The 17,629-nt window shown below is 35.3% G+C and overlaps 3 protein-coding genes across 4 annotated transcripts; all 3 read right to left on the bottom strand.

Moving 5' to 3' along the window:
* Positions 1-860: 860 nt before the first annotated feature.
* On the bottom strand, positions 861-1,550 carry LOC141602424 (auxin-binding protein ABP19a-like). The gene has a single exon (XM_074422714.1). The coding sequence runs from the start codon at positions 1,538-1,540 to the stop codon at positions 908-910; it is 633 nt and encodes a 210-aa protein (XP_074278815.1). The 5' UTR covers positions 1,541-1,550; the 3' UTR covers positions 861-907.
* A 7,419-nt stretch (positions 1,551-8,969) lies between these two features.
* Positions 8,970-9,602, bottom strand: LOC141600580 (auxin-binding protein ABP19a-like). Its single transcript, XM_074420822.1, has one exon. It carries the CDS (start codon positions 9,600-9,602, stop codon positions 8,970-8,972), a length of 633 nt encoding a protein of 210 aa, XP_074276923.1.
* Positions 9,603-11,204: 1,602 nt separating this feature from the next.
* Positions 11,205-15,864, bottom strand: LOC141602423 (uncharacterized). 2 transcript variants are annotated; one of them, XM_074422712.1, is made up of 8 exons: positions 15,763-15,864; positions 15,278-15,672; positions 15,139-15,208; positions 13,683-14,036; positions 13,494-13,582; positions 12,837-12,939; positions 12,542-12,724; positions 11,205-12,288 (listed from the first exon to the last, which is right to left on the bottom strand). In XM_074422712.1, the coding sequence occupies exons 1-7, from the start codon at positions 15,769-15,771 to the stop codon at positions 12,542-12,544; spliced, it is 1,203 nt and encodes a 400-aa protein (XP_074278813.1). In that variant the 5' UTR covers positions 15,772-15,864; the 3' UTR covers positions 11,205-12,288. The 2 variants fall into 2 exon arrangements, with proteins under 2 accessions (XP_074278813.1, XP_074278814.1); XM_074422713.1 differs by lacking the exon at positions 11,205-12,288 and having other exon boundaries at positions 12,420-12,724.
* Between the last annotated feature and the right edge of the window lie 1,765 nt (positions 15,865-17,629).

The raw sequence follows: 17,629 nt of genomic DNA, 5'->3' as shown, positions 1-17,629 counted from the left end.
GTTCAATAGTATGCAAATTACTCCATATATATTATTAATAATAAACGGTACATATTATTTTTAATAGTATATATTTTTTTATTTCTTTTAGTCTATTTTATTATACCTTAGTGATTCATTAGAATTGGAGACTCTATAATCGCTCGAAAAAAGCTTCATTTATTAATATAGATAGAAGATAGATATTGATTGATTTTTTTTTGCTTTTAACTATGCATTATACTTTTACCTTATTCTTATTATTTGACGCGTTTTAAGTTTGAGACGAATACATCTATCTTAAATAATGATTTGTGATTTAAAAGTAAATATTAGTAACATATTTACTTCTGAAATACTCTTACAATCCTATTGACCTATTTATAAATGAAACTTGACGGTAGTACATTAACTTTAACGGACATTCCAATGAAGTCCTCAAAGCTTCATTTTTATTTGTTAGGTCCTTACATATTTTAGGTCCTCATTGTTTACTTTACTCGCTCACTTTACAACAATCTATCAAAAAATCGACTCGATTAAATGATTAAACTGATAGTTGGAGTCCTATAATTTATTTGATATTTTTAACCCAATCTACACGATAAGAAAATTGTTCAAGCAGTTAAACAACTTCTTGTTGAGACGATTATAAGAAATAAGAGATATACGGTTTCAAACGATTGTACGCACTCATTTCAAGTTTTGTAAGTTGCCTGCAACCTTAACAAGCTAATTTAGATAGTCCTTGCTAGTTTAGTTATTCATCGTTTAAAGGAAGGAACTTATGTTAGAAAGATTTTGTTTGAGTAATATAAATACTTTGCTAACATAAAAGAAATTGGGAAAAATAGAAGTCTCATTATTAATGTAAACTAGAATCATACATGATTTTTATCACGAGCACAAGTGTTAATTCACTAACTACCTAATTAGTACCACCAAAAGCGTTCTTAAGCTTCTTAATTTGAGCGAAATCCAAAAGAGTAACCTTCTGAATAATTTCAGTAGGCAAATCGTTTTTAAAAAGAGCAAGGTCAACGGCTTGAACTCCGGGATTGGGGCTAGCAAACGCAGCATAAACAACTGCGGGAATTTTTCCAACATTCACCTGAAAATGCGCGAGTGCTGGTGGGACGACAAATAAGTCACCCTTCTCCATTGTCTTATAAAAAGGCTTGTTATTCGTGTCAATAAAGCCAGCAATAATCGTACCCTCGGTCACTATAGCAAGTTCAGCGACTCTGTGGGCGTGAATGGGTCCAGCCCCTCCTACATCAATGTCGGCTCTGACCATGGATAGGCCCAAACCATTTAAGGCCGGGAATTGATCTAACAAGGCGTACGAGACACCGAATTTGAAAATGTTGGAGGTGTTTGCGGGTGTTCGGAGCCCCGAGTACGAGAAATCGTCGGTTGTGACCTTTGTCGGGTCTTTACATGAGTAACCCGACGGTCCGTGTGGAAGGGTTGGGTCGGCCACACAATAATCAAATTCTATTTGATTACCATAAGAAGAAGAGGTGAAAAGAACAAGAGCGATTATGATCGGGGAAAACATATTGGTTATAATTATTTTATTAGATTGAATATATAATTCGTTGTTAGTTTGGTTGAAACTTTGTAAATTTTGAGGGTCTATTTATATTGTTTTCTTGTAAACGAAAGTGCATTTTAAAATAACGTTTTAATGGTACAAATCACGTTTAGAATATAATTATTATCATCTTTCTGATTCTCAAAATCATTGCCATTTTTTATTAAATTTGCCGTATGAATATAAAAAATCACGTAAATCTTCTTTGAAAGGCAAATACAACGTGATTAAGGATCTTAATTATGTGTAATCTCTCGTTTTTTTGGTAGTTTAGCACTCGTATTATTTAAGATAATAATATAACTATTATCCTTCTGATTCTCAAAATCATTGCTTTTTTTCTTTTATTTTGCCTAATGAATATGAAAAATCAAAATAGTTAGTCATCATTTGCTTAATTCCTTAACTTTTTTTATTTTACGGAAAATGCACGTGGTACTCTTAATCAAAATAGTGACAATAACTCGTCTTCTGGATTTGGAAGTACGAGTTATGATCACTTAAAGTTTATCGGTTTGAAAAAAATGATTAATTTATAACCGTTGTAAGCAAGATGTAAGGTGTGTTTTAATAGAACGTATGAAATCAAATCGAACTGAGCAAGTAATATTTACGGTACAGATTTCCAAAATAATCTTCTTATTTAAATAGCACCCAAAAATTCGTCTTTCTTTAATAGCACGATTATTGATATCGCCCTTCGTGAATGACAAGCTATTGTAGTCTCGTCTTGAGCACTAGATCCAGTTTTCGCCTAAATGAATTCCTCTTGGGTTTATTAAAAATAGAGTACTTGTTAATGGAGAAGTCACAACAAAACGACATATAAATGTAACTTTGTATTTGATTTATTAAGGTTTGTACTCTTATTATGCAATCACATTTCCGGTGATTTCCGAGTTTTACTGTCTGGGTGAAGTGTTACCATTATCGTTGATAGAACTTTTTCCCTTATGCGGTATAGTGTAGATTTTATAGTAGTTCTGGAGGTTGCCTCACATACTGCTACTCAGTCTCGGCTAAAAAAAAAATACTCATTTCAATATTTCATTCCAACATTAGACATGGAGGATGTGTCATTTTCGATGGGAGAGAAGATAAGTTGTGTTATTTTGATGTTTTTTGATAAATTGTTTTGGTGATTGAAAAGTTAAGGTAGATGGTGAATATAAGGGAGAAAAGATAAAAAAGTGTAAGATGAAAATTGGTGAAATTTAGCCATTATGGATAGTCTTAACTCTTAAGCATTAGATTGCTCTCGTTGGGTTTCGAACGCTAGTCTCGAGGTTTTTTTTTTTTTTTTTTTTTTTTTGACGGAAAGAACATATATTAAAAAAAACGCAAAGGTTTGAATTACATCACGGAGGGGGGTCGGGATTAAGGGGCGTACATGCCGCTAAGAAATCAATAGTACAAAGTTTAGTTACAAAAGAGGGGGCATGAACCCAACTAAAACATCCATTACAATGACTTTCATCCTTGAAGGAAAATTTGGCAAGCGCATCCGCAACCTTATTAGCTTCTCTTTTCTCAAACACGAGCTCCGTGTTGGGTGAGCCCCGTAATTGTTTCCTACACTCAATAACAATATTAGTAAATGGGCCACAGGGTAAGTCATTTCTCAAGATATCATTAACGACATTGATACAATCAGAGGCAATCACAAATTTACCCTGAATAGCAAAACATATCCCTTCTCTAATAGCAATGATCTAGCTAATAAAGGGGTTAGGGGCAATCAAACGGTTGGACCAACCCCGAACCCAAGAACCAATAGAATCCCTAATAATACACCCAATACTAGTAACCAAAGAGGAGGGGGAAAAGGCCGCATCTACATTGATTTTAAAACAATGTTGCGGGGGAGGGGCCCAGCTACACGGATAGCGGTAGGCAGACAAATGGGAGCAACGAGGGGCGGGTGAACTGGGAGTCTGATTGTTGGCATTGATCCAGGAAGACGCTTGGGAGGAGATGGTGTCACAAAACCGAGGAAGAGAGATGTCTGAAGGAGAGGAGTAGATGGCGTCACATCTTCTAAGCCAAAGGCGCCAAACAATAAAGGAAACTTAGATTCTTTTGCACTAGAAAGTCCTAACAAATGGCAACTTTAAGGCATACTCGACATGCAAAATCCCTAGCCCTGTCAAATAACGATCGTACGTGGAATCAGCCACATGAAGTTGATGTCGTGGTTTCTCCGTGAAGAGCGATCACTTTGAAGGTTAAGGAGACTCTTTGAGCATTTAACAATACTATTTGCATTGCATTGTTGATGTTAATATATTTACTGAGTTTAAATTCAATATTGCTTGACAAATTTTGTTAATTCTTGGTGATGGTGGCGGTTGTAGGAGGAAGAGAAGAGATGCTAAAAAGCGGCAGAAAGAGAAAAATGTGTTGTGCTTGCTTGAAAAATATGCAAGTTATTTTTTCTAATATTTAGTTTTAATATGGAAAGAAAGATGATTATACAGGCCAGATATCATAAGGTAAGTATCGCTACAAATCTTTACCATATTAAAACTAAATGTTAGGAAAAATAACTTGATTGCATATTCTTCAAAAAGCACAACACCTTTTTTTCTTACTCGTCCGCTTTTTTTCATCTCTTCTCTTCCTCTTACAATCGTCACCATCACCAAGAAGTAACAAAGTTTGCTTGTCAATTAAGCAATATGGATACTAAACCAAGTAAATATATCAACATCAAGAGTTATAATACCATACCATATCTGGATGCAATGGAGATAGTGATTGTTAAATGCTCGAAGAATCTCTTTAACTTTCAAATGATCACTCTTCACCGAAGAAATCCCAACATCAACTTCACGTGGCTGATTCCCTATCCCATTAAAACACCTTCTTCCTTCATTGACTCTCGGGAAAGACTCTTAACCATCTCCACGGAAATTGTGGACTCCCCAATAAGGATCTTAGACATCTCCTTGGAAACTACCGGCATAACTACTGCAGACAACCCTGTCTTCTTTGAGTGTTTCTGTTTGGCCTTCAGCTTCTTTACAAGCGTTTTAATGCAGGTTAACTGCATTAACTTTTCATTGAAAGATACTTTCCTTTTTTGCGTGCACTCACTGCTCACTCCTCCTAAGCCCATCCCCCACTTTCTTCACTTCTGTGTGTCATTACTAAATAAAATATTCTGTATAAATGAAAAAATTTCAAAATTGCACGCTCACATTCGCATACGGAGTAATATATTCCTAAGTTTCAATCATTTATTTCCATTTGAATAAATTATTCCTCCCAATAAATATAAAAGATAAACAAACAAATGATTGAGGCAGATGGGGCATTATCTTAATATTTCCAATCCTATCACAATATCATACCATATGACTCCGTCTAATATTCTATTTCCCAATAATCACCAAGACAAAGTCCTTTTTTGTGCAAAAGAGGCACGCCATTTTTGCACATACACCGCTAACATAATAATTTGAAATATTGTTACTTCACAAATGCATTTAAGAATAGAACAAAAAAAAAAGAGGGACAGTTCAACAAGACTAACTGCTCTTTCACAAAATCTCATTGAAGACGGCACATATCCGTCACTCCGGAGTGACGGATACTATTTCCTCTCACAAAACGGATAGGGGGGACAAGGTGGGAGCACCCCCATGTGATTCCCTCTCTCCTCTATTTGGGTCATTTGTGAGATGAAATGGTATCCGTCACCAGGGGCGGATCTAGGGGGGCCCGGGTGGGCACGTGCCCCCCATGAAATTTTAGAAATAAATTTTTATTAGGATACTATATATGCACCAAGACAATGTGGCTCAGTTGGTAAAGGTTGATTGCTTCATACTTGAGGTCCTAGGATCGATTCTCGGGTGCCTCTGTTTTTGTTAAATAATTTTTTGCTCATTTTGGGCTAAGGCCCATCTCATTTCCTATCTACAATTGGTAGGCAAAAATTGTCTAATATAGGATTTGAACCTTGGATCTCAAGGTTAATACCCAAACTTCTCAACCATTGAATCACTCATGTTTATTGCTTATATTAGCACTAGAATGTACTATATCTTTTAATGAGAGGTCTTATTTTTCATTAACTATAAAATACATTTATTTTAAATTTAAAATAAAATATTATCAATCATATTAGAAAAATTATCCCGGATTAATTCTTTTTATATTTTTACGTTATACTCCGTACAACATTAGTTTAAGCGAAAAAAAATTGAAAATATATTTTTTAAATTTTTTTTTGAAAATGCATTGAAAATTTTTGTTGGGTGCCCGGTGCCCCCCTTGTAAGAAATTCCTGCGTCCGCCCCTGTCCGTCACTCCGGAGTGACGGATATGTGCCGTCTTCAATGAGATTTTGTGAAAGAGGGAATATGCGTAAAATGTGAATCGAAATTATGAAAAACCAAAGCCTTTACCACTTAACCACATGATGTTATGGTATATTTAATGGGCTAATATTTACTTATCTCTTATTCAGGAGTATTTGGGGGTAGCAAAAGTTCGTCCCCTTAACCAATTTCTTTAAATTTGGGGTTGCGGCCGCCACCCCTTGCTACAAAGTGGATCTGCCAAAAAAAAAAATAACATGGGTGTACAAAGTATAATAATTTGGTGTATTGGAGATTTTCAACCGTGATCCAACCAACTAGAGTAGCTGCAAAAAAATTGATAAGTATTAATGAACAAGGTTAAGCTCGTCCTCGGTTCATTATCACCCATTCACCCCCTGATGATAACAATAAAGATAATACATACCGGCAGTGGAAGCGCATTCTTCATACAAACCAGCAAGAGTTTCTTCATCATCAGAATTCTGTCGTACAATTAATATCATAAACGGGACTTAATTATTGCGAATATCGATCATTGATGTAAGCCATATACAAACGGAGAAATACAGAGCCAATCATTGATGAAATACTCCGTATATGGTAATATATATTTCATAAATACCTGGCACATCTTGTGTTCAACTTAGTGTTGTGTTCCTGCCATTTGATCAAACAAAACAATATTATTATTAATTTTAATTTGTAATTGCGGGAGCCATTGAGGCATTGGGAGTAATATATGTTGTTGTATTAATTAGCATATTTATTTCTTCCACACGCCATAATGCCGCGCGGTGTATGAATCCATAGTGAATGAAAAACAAAGAGAAATTAACACGATCGTCTTACGGATTTGATGCTACAATGGAATATGGTAGATGAGAAATGATTGTCGATCAATTAGGGTGAAGCAAGGGAAAAGTAAGAGATATTAGGGTTTTTATTAGGGTTTGTTTTGCTTAAAAAAAAGATGCTTAAACCCTTGGATTTTTATTAGGTTGGAGCAAGGGAACAATTTATTAATATTTTTCTGTTCTATCATAATATAACGTAATTATTATTATTACTAATAAATGTGATATTCATAAAATAAAATGAGAGAAACCAATTTAAAAGTAGTCAAACGCCTATAAGATGCGGAATTACTTTTTTCACATACGGATTTTACTCTTTCACATACATTTTTACATAAACTTTCCCTATCATGCCCTTTTTCCTTCGTGTAAGTCTTGCTTGCGACGGGTCGCGGGTTGCGACGGGTAGTTTGTGAGAGGAAATGGGTAGAGGGGACAAAGGAGGGCCCCCCCATGTGCTTCCCCACTCAAGGCAAATGGGTAATTTGTGAGGGGATATGGTATCCGTCTCTTATTTGTGACGGATACCTTCCGTCACAAATAAGAATTTGTGTTTTCCTAAACCTAATCAAACTAACTCTTACATTATACCTTTTTCCTAAAATCGAATATAATTTAATTTCTCTATAAAATTGAACAATGGATTACAAATACTTCAATTAATGAGTTGCTTATCAATTACTAATTTTTTTTGGTTGAAATTATTAGAGTTATTATCAGTTATTGAAATTAATGCTTACTTCTTAATTCATTCTTTTGTGCTTTTATTCTTCATCGTTCGCACTTCGCACCAGACTAATTGGAGTATACTGTACTCCGTATCATTTAGTGATGCGTAGTCTTAAATAAGCATTTGAACTTTGAGCAATTATCAATATTTATTATGCGATGCTTTGATGTTGTGGGTAATAAGTACAGTATAATACGGAGTACGCAGTTTGATTTTGTTTATCAATTATCTCTTGATCGTTTAGTTTCGATTTTTACACGGTTACATGTATTGCTAACATTGACGGAGAAAGAAGTCGGCCGGAGCGAGGTTAGACACCGTTGGCCGACAGTTGGCTTTACGGAGTAGGGGTGTTGGTGGTGAAAGGAGATGAGTGAAAGAAGGAAAAAAACAATTGGTGAGGGAATGAAAAAAATGATAAGGGTAAAATTGTAAAAGACGTATGTGAAAGAGTAAAATTCGTATGTGAAAAAGCACGTCCCATAAGATGGATGTCTGCATTTTAATATTAATACGGGTGAAATCTTATCTCACTCGTGCATATAAGACAATTGTTTTTGCTTTTAACTACGGAGTATGTATTATACTTTTCAGCTAGTCTTGCTTGTGACGGGCTAATCCCGTCACAAGCTTGTGACCTCTCACAAAAAGGGAGAGGGGACAAGGTGGGGCACCGCCCATGTGCTTCCCACTCACCTCTCAATGGGTATTTTGTGAGAGGAAACGGTATCCGTCACAAGCTTGTGACGGATATTGCCCGTCTTCAATGAGATTTTGTGTATACTTTTATCTTATCCTTCTTATTATTTGACGCATTTTAAGTTTGAGACGAATATATCTATCTTAAATAATGATTTGTGATTTAAAAGTAAATAATAGTAACATATTTACTTCTCAAATACTCTTACAATCCTATTGACCTATTTATAAATAAAACTTGACGTACTCCGTAGTAGTTAACTTTAACGGACATTCCAATGGAGGTCCTCAAAGCTTTATTTTTATTTGTTAGGTCCTTACATATTTTAGGTCCTCATTATTTACTTTACTCGCTCACTTCAACAATCTATCAAAAAATTGACTCGATTAAATGATTAAACTGATAGTTGGAGTCCTATGATTTATTTGTGGTCTTAACCCAATCTATGAGATTCATAGAGAACACGATAAGAAAATTGCTCAAGCAGTTAACATCATGTTGAGACCATTATAAGAAATAAGAAATATACGGTTTTAAATAAGTGTACGCACTCATTTCAAGTTTTGTAAGTTGCCTGCAACCTTGCTAATTTAGATAGTCCTTGCTAGTTTAGTTATTCATCGTTTAAAAGAGGGAACTTATTTTTAAAAGATTTTGTTTGAGTAATATAAATACTTTGCTAACATAAAATAAATTGTGAAAAATCGAAGTCTAAATTATTATGTATAAAATTAGAATCATACATGAATTTTTATCTGAAGCACAAATTTTGATTCACTACCTAATTAGTACCACCAAAAGCGTTCTTAAGCTTCTTAATTTGAGCGAAATCCAAAAGAGTAACCTTCTGAATAATTTCAGTAGGCAAATCGTTTTTAAAAAGAGCAAGGTCAACGGCTTGAACTCCGGGATTGGGGCTAGCAAACGCAGCATAAACAACTGCGGGAATTTTTCCAACATTCACCTGAAAATGCGCGAGTGCTGGTGGGACGACAAATAAGTCACCCTTTTCCATTGTCTTATAAAAGGGCTTGTTATTCGTGTCAATAAAGCCAGCAATAATCGTACCCTCGGTCACTATAGCAAGTTCTGCGACTCTGTGGGCGTGAATGGGTCCAGCCCCTCCTACATCAATGTCGGCTCGGACCATGGATAGGCCCAAACCATTTAAGGCCGGGAATTGATCCACCAAGGCATACGAGACACCGAATTTGAAAATGTTGGAGGTGTTTGCGGGTGTTCGGAGCCCCGAGTATGAGAAATCGTCGGTTGTGACCTTTGTCGGGTCTTTGCATGAGTAACCCGACGGTCCATGTGGAAGGGTTGGGTCGGCCACACAATAATCAAATTCTATTTGATTACCATAAGAAGAAGAAGCGAAAAGAACAAGCGCGATTATGATCGGGAAAAACATATTGGTTATTACTATTATTTTATTAGATTGAATATATAAATATATAATTCGTTGTTAGTTTGGTTGAAACTTTGTAAATTTTGAGGGTCTATTTATATTGTATGGAAAATAACGTTTTAATGGTACAAATCACGTTTAGAATATAATTACTATTATCTTTCTGATTCTCAAAATCATTGCCATTTTTCATTAAATTTGCCTAATATATATGGAAAATCACGCAAATCTTCTTTGAAAGGCAAATACAACGTGATTAAGGATCTTTTTTTTTTAAATCTCTCGTTTTTTGGTAGTTTAGCACTCGTATTAGTCAAGATAATATGACTATTATCCTTCTGATTCCCAAAATCATTGCCTTTTTTCTTTGATTTTGCCTAACGAAGATGAAAAATCAAAATAGTTGGTCATCATTTGCTTAATTCCATAACTTTTTTTTTGATTTTACGAAAAATTAACGTGGTACTCTTAATCAAAATAGTAACAATAACTCGTCTTCTGAATTTGGAAGTACGAGTTATGATCACTTAAAGTTTATCGGTTAAAAAAAACGATTAATTTACAACCGTTGTAAGCAAGACTTAACGTTGTTGAATAGATGTAAGGTGTGTTTTAATAGAATGTATGAAATCAAATCGAACTGAGGAAGTAATATTTACGGTACAGTTTTCCAAAAAAATCTTCTCGTTTAAATAGCTCCCAAAATATTCAATTAGTAGATTATACAACTGGTTGTATTTAGTTTATGTACAACCTTTTCAATGTTGTTGAGTTTTGTTATAAAGTTGTCGAGCTTTACTAACAAAATTGTCGAGTTACAATACAAAGTTATTGAGCTTAAGAGGAATAATTTTTAAACTCAATAACTTTTTAAATTAGCTCAATAACTTATAAAATAGCTCGACAACTTTGTGTAAAGAACTCAACAACTTTGAGGCGGTTGTACAATCCTAATATACAACTGGTTGTAAGATAGTATTTGTGCAAAACATTCGTCTTTATTAAATAGAACGATTATTGGTATCGCCCTTGGTGAATAACTAGTCTCGTCTTGAGCACTAGATCCAGTTTTCGCCTAAATGAATTCCTCTTGGGTTTATTAAAAATAGAGTACTTGTTAATGGAGAAGTCACAACAAAACGACATATAAATGTAACTTTGTATTTGATTTATTAAGGTTTGTACTCTTATTATGCAATCACATTTCCGATTTTTACTGTCTGGGTGAAGTGTTACCATCGTTGTTAGAATTTTTTTCCTTATGCGGTATAGTGTAGCTTTTATAGTAGTTATGGAGGTTGTGCGAAAGCCACCTCACATACTGCTACTCAGTCTCGGCTAAAAAAATACTCATTTCATTCCAACATTAGACATGGAGGATGTGTCATTTTCGATGGGAGAGAAGATAAGTTGTGTTATTTTGATGTTTTTTGATAAATTGTTTTGGTGATTGAAAAGTTAAGGTAGATGGTGAATATAAGGGAGAAAAGATAAAAAAAGTGTAAGATGAAAATTGGTGAAATTTAGCCATTATGGATAGTCTTAGCTCTTAAGCATTAGATTGCTCTCGTTGGGTTTCGAACGCTAGTCTTGAGGGTGGAGTTTTTTTTTTTTTTTTGACGGAAAGAACATATATTAAAAAAAACGCAAAGGTTTGAATTACATCACGGAGGGGGGTCGGGATTAAGGGGCGTACATGCCGCTAAGAAATCAATAGTACAAAGTTTAGTTACAAAAGAGGGGGCATGAACCCAACTAAAACATCCATTACAATGACTTTCATCCTTGAAGGAAAATTTGGCAAGCGCATCCGCAACCTTATTAGCTTCTCTTTTCTCAAACACGAGCTCCGTGTTGGGTGAGCCCCGTAATTGTTTCCTACACTCAATAACAATATTAGTAAATGGGCCACAGGGTAAGTCATTTCTCAAGATATCATTAACGACATTGATACAATCAGAGGCAATCACAAATTTACCCTGAATAGCAAAACATATCCCTTCTCTAATAGCAATGATCTAGCTAATAAAGGGGTTAGGGGCAATCAAACGGTTGGACCAACCCCGAACCCAAGAACCAATAGAATCCCTAATAATACACCCAATACTAGTAACCAAAGAGGAGGGGGAAAAGGCCGCATCTACATTGATTTTAAAACAATGTTGCGGGGGAGGGGCCCAGCTACACGGATAGCGGTAGGCAGACAAATGGGAGCAACGAGGGGCGGGTGAACTGGAGTCTGATTGTTGGCATTGATCCAGGAAGACGCTTGGGAGGAGATGGTGTCACAAAACCGAGGAAGAGAGATGTCTGAAGGAGAGGAGTAGATGGCGTCACATCTTCTAAGCCAAAGGCGCCAAACAATAAAGCAAACTTAGATTCTTTTGCACTAGAAAGTCCTAACAAATGGCAACTTTAAGGCATACTCGACATGCAAAATCCCTAGCCCTGTCAAATAACGATCGTACGTGGAACCCCAATTGTTTGTTTTTCATTTCCGACCAATTTAATAACACAAATTATTAAGAGAGACAGTCTTTCATTCATTTGACAATGAATTTTTTTTTTCTCAAGCGAAAAGCTAAACAAATGAATGCACTATTATTATTCTTTGTTTTCAAGTGCATTCCATTACCCATCCTCTTCGATGAACCCCTACACTTGAAGGTCAGGTCGGCCTCTAGGTCACCTGAAATATTTTACAATAACACAATAAGCTCAAGAAATCTAAGTCTACTACTTTCAACATCATACACAAACAATTTACTGAATTAGAGTTCAAAAACACATGGTACAAAGTACAAACTTTCAGCAGGGTGAAGGTGTAATGGTACAAGAGAATCTCGAAAAATGTTAGAAATTTTTAATTAAAATCTTAGAAATTTACACCTGTCTCCCTAGCTCCACCACTGCGACTAAACATATAAATGTTAAATATGTACCTAAAGGTATCGTAGATGACGTACGGCCTTGGCAAAAGCAGCTCCAGTTAAAGAAGCATGCTTCTTCGACAATACATATTTTGTCCTCGCACCTTTCCAAGCTAAAAATCGGCCTTCTGTTGGCAATGGAAAGGAGACATCAACACGAGAACTACTCTCTTCCAACCAACTTGGGGAATGTGCCTTCATTAAACCCAAAGATAAACAAATGATGATGACATAGTGAGTACGTATGTGAATAGGTATACAACGCCACTAATATTACGTAATTTCTAAAAAAAATAAGATTTCTTACTTTTGTAGAAAACTTCCTCGTACCATTACCAAAACTCCTACCACTGCATATTTCCCATGTGGGTTTGACATCATGTAGTGAAGTTTTGGAAGTTTTGCAATACCTAAAAAGTTAAAAGTTTTGGAAGATTAATTATAAGCAGAGCATTACAGAGTATTCTCTCTGTACCCGTTATTTGTTGTCCTTTTTTATATTGGGTATCTCAGTGGATTGTTGTCCCCGTCATTTGTTGTCCTTTTACTAGTGCCCTTACAAAGTATTTCCTCTGTCCCGGTCATTTATTGCAGTAAGGATCCTCTGTCCCCACTTTTGTGTCTCATTCTATGTCACACTCCATACATCTGACACATCACTTGATGCAAGAATAAAATATGGAATATATAGTATAATTAGTTGATGTGTCAGAATATGTATGGAGTGGGATACAGAATGGGACAGAAGATCATTGCTGCATTTATTGTCCTTTTCTATATTGGGTGTCTCAGTGAGTTGTTGTTCTTTCCTTTTTAAGAATAAACTTGATGACAATTTGATCATTCACACTCAATTTGTTTAATAGCTGTCTCCTTCCTCTTTACCTGGTCTTTGTGTCAAAACCAAAAGACAACAATTGACCGAAACAGAGGGAGTATATGATTAGCAAGAACTATGCTAGACCTGAGTACTGCGTTATGGTCATACTCAACTTCCACTTTCTCATCATATGCAGCATCCTCTATGAGTGATGCAACTCGATTTCCTACCTCCTGAAACTCAAATTTAATGACAGCTTTAGAAATATATGTAACCCAAAAAAGAAAATGTAAAGAATATTGATGAATGGAACAACGGAGTATAAAATCATACTTCAGTAGAGTCATCCCACATGGGCATATGTGGGAGAAGCTTGTCTCCAATCCTATCAAAGATTTCGAGAAGTCGTAGAGTCTTGTTTATCTCCTTCAGTTGTGTATTACTACTAGCACCCAAGGACCGAGATATTCTCGCTAATAGAAATTGTCGCATCTCCATTATATTCTTAAAACTAATACTACCATTTTCTCCATCAATTGTAGATGATGAAGACATTATGAGATCGCTCGCAATGGCGAGCAGAGCACCAACTTCAAACACTTTGCCTTGTTCTAGATATTTGAAGAATTCATGTTTGATTTCTGTTGTGTTCCGAGCCATTACTCTAACAGTCTTTGGGTGGAAGGTCTTAAGACACTCAAAAATACAAAATGTAAGAAATCTGAAGTTAAACAACAACAAACAAAGGAGGGTTGAGCAACTTTAGGGCATCGGACCGGACCATTTGGTCTGGATCGAAATCGAACTGAATTCTTTTAGGTCCGATCCTCGGTCCACATTTTTTTAGCTTTCGATCTTCGGTACGGGACCGGTTATTTTAGGTCCGGAACGAAAAGACCGATTATTATTATTATTATTATTATTATTATTAGTAGTATTATTATTATTACTACTAATAATAATAATAATATTAATAATAATAACCACTACGTATTTGCGGTTTTTTAAAGATTATCAACATGTATTTGCGTTTTTACAAATAAAAAACCAAACTTCGATCTATATTCCTAATCACCACCGTATTTTTATATAGTATTTGGGATTTAGGATTAGGTTGGTGTAATTGATTGAATTGATTAGTTGTTTGGTTAATGAATAAGAGTTAATGAGGGTAATCTTGGAATTTTACGTAAATCATCCCTTAACAAGTTGGGAAATAAGAAAAACGATGCTCGCGATAAAAATTCAGTGGTGGTCGGGGAATATACATTAATGTTTGGGGATTATTTATAAAACTGCAAATACATTCCGCAAATACGTGTTGGTCATAATTGTTGTTATTGTTATTGCACTTTGTCACTTAAAACAATTTTGGTCCAAAAGAAGAGGGCCTAAATCTACTTCACAAATGCATTCAAAAATGCATTTAAGGAGAGAACCAAAAAAAAAAAAAGGAATATGCATAGAATGTGAATCGAATTTGAGGTAATAGAAGAAAAACCAAAGCCTTTACCACTCAAACACATAATGTTATGGTTATTTAATGAAGAAATAGACGAGTAACCAATTTTGGGGTAGGGGCCACTACCCCTTGCTACCTTAGCTAGTGGGTCGAAAACACAGAGAGTAAAAAAATAAAAAATGACTTTGAGCATGTCACCCTCGGGTGGTTTACCTGGTATACGTGATTTGCACACGTACACTCGCAGGTTTACCCAGTGCGCACCGAAGGTAGCGGCTGCGGGTTCCTCGTTACCAAAAACAATAAAAAAAAAAAAAAAAAATGTACCGGTGGTCGACAAGGTATAATAATTTGGTGTATTGGAGATTTCCAACCGTAAATCAACCAAACACGATATCTGCAAAGTGCAAAAGTATTAATGAAGAAGATTTGCAAAAGTATTAATGACAACAAAGATAATACATACCGGGAGTATTCGAGTGCAATATTGAGTGGAAGCGCATTCTTCATACAAATATGCGGGGATTTGAAATTGGTTCGGAAATCGGCTGAAAACCCTTTTTCTAACAATAATGAAGCTATCCTAGGTTTAGCTCCTCTAGCTGCATGATGCAAAGGCCTGTTTTTAGCTATACCCGAAAGATAGTATTTGATAAACCTTTCATCAAGGGCGGCTTCTCCATCAAAAACTGCACCAAGACAATTTGCAGCATCACACATAGAAATCTTCAGAATTATTCCTTTTTTATCATTTGAGTCGAGGCGGTTAATCAAGCCAACAAATTCATGCTTATTATCTTGTTCCACAAAATCCCGAGTGCGATAGAAAATAGCGCCCTCGGTTTCTTCATCATCAGAATTCTGTCCAAAACCCGCGAATATCATTCATATACAAACACAGAAATACAGAGCGAGCCAATTATGTGAATATAAACGAGACTATATATATACCTGGCACATCTTATGTTCAACTTAGTCTTGTGTTCCTGCCAATTTGATGCTTCAATGGAAGATTAGGGTTTTTATTGGGGTTTGTTTTGCTAATAAGGAAGATGCTTAAACCCTTAGATTTTTCTATTTAATTTACAAAGCCGTCAGGCTTGTTGTAGCTTAGTGAACAACTTTGTAATTACGCACTTGCCAAGTGTCAATTAGCCGTCCCGTGTTTGACGTCGTGTCGGTCATTCGGACACCCAACTAGGGATGTCAGCGGGGTGGGTACAAGTGGGTATCACCCCGCACCCGCCCCAGTTGGAGCGGGGATGGGTAGAGCTTTGGCCGGGTGGTAGGGCGGGTGTGGGTACGAAAATTGTACCCGCCATGGGTAATGGGGCGGGGATGAATTTTGCCTCATACCCGCAATAATTAAAAAAATTAATACGATTATGATAATTTTTAAAATCTTATTTAGTTATAATTAAGACATAATGTTAATAATAGCTATTTTATAAAGTTTTTTACTAACTTTTTAATTGAAAAACTAAAATTATAATGATAAATTCAAAAAAAATGGAAATTAATAATGGTTAAATCAACTTTTCCAAAAAACATTTATCGAATAAAATTATGGTGTAGCGGGTTAATAGATAAGCGGGCGGGTACGGTTTTATATTTCCGCCTGTTGGGGCGGGGATGGTTTTGGAAACTTATACCCGTCACGGGTGGTGGGGCGGGGGTGGGTACGAGTTTTTCTTGGTGGGTACGGGTACGGGGGAGCCTATATCCACCACCGCTCCGCCCCAATGACATCCCGACATCCGACACTTGTCGGATACACGCTTAAACATCCTACAGTTTAGACGAGAAATAAAATGTCAAAAGAGATTAATTAGAAGATGGATTTGGGTTGGAAATGAGAATTAGTTATAGTAAAGGTCAAATTTGACTTTCACTTATTTAAATTTAATATCAAATACAAACAATGAGTTTTAGGTCATTGGAAATTGAATATCTCCAAATCTCTCCCACTCCATTTTCCTATATCCTCATTTGTTATCCAAACAATGGGTTTTAAATCCTCCACTCTCCCTCTTTTTTTTTCCCTCTTAAAATCCTTCAATCCAAACATATGCAGGCCATGTTTGGTAAACAGCGGATTAATATTAGCAGAAGCAGATTTAGAAAGCAGATTTGACTAGCATAATGATTTAGCGGGTTTGACTAGCAGATTTATTTAGCTGAATTGTTTTAGAGGTGTTTGGTAATTGATAGTTTTAGATTAGCAGATTGTTTAGATTATTTGTAAAATGACAAATAAGGATATGAATAAATTATTTATTAAATATATAAAAGGAAGGTTAGTATTTTCTTAAAGGGGTACAATTTTTTTTTCTAATCCGCTAACCTAATATGCTGGTAGGAGCAGCATATTGCAAAATAGCATATTGGACCCCAATATGCTACTAGTTTTATACCCGTGCACAAAATGCACGGGTTACCTTTTCTATTATGTTATTCAATATTTGTTTGCTGATCCTTTTATACTTAGGTGTAATATTAATTTTTAGTATTTGAACGATACGTCGTATAACTATGCAACATATAATTTTCAAGTTTTCAAATTGTACATATAGACATGAATAATTGTTCAATTGCTATACTAAGTAATTAGGTATTCAATTCTTCCAAAAAAAAAAGTAAATAGGTATTCAAGAGTTTTGTTACAATGAATATATATCGAACAAATACTCGTGATTTCTTTGTAATAAGATTTCTTTGTTGCTTATTCAATAATGAATTTAATTTATAAATATATACATAGTATAATATCACGTTATTGTTGTATGGTTAACCCTTCTATAATTATATTTATAAAGAT

Source organism: Silene latifolia, chromosome 9 (genome assembly GCF_048544455.1).
Source record: "Silene latifolia isolate original U9 population chromosome 9, ASM4854445v1, whole genome shotgun sequence".
NCBI classification, from domain to species: Eukaryota; Viridiplantae; Streptophyta; class Magnoliopsida; order Caryophyllales; family Caryophyllaceae; genus Silene; species Silene latifolia.
Note: the sequence above shows the minus strand (reverse complement) of the source record. Positions and strands in the feature narration are given on the sequence as shown.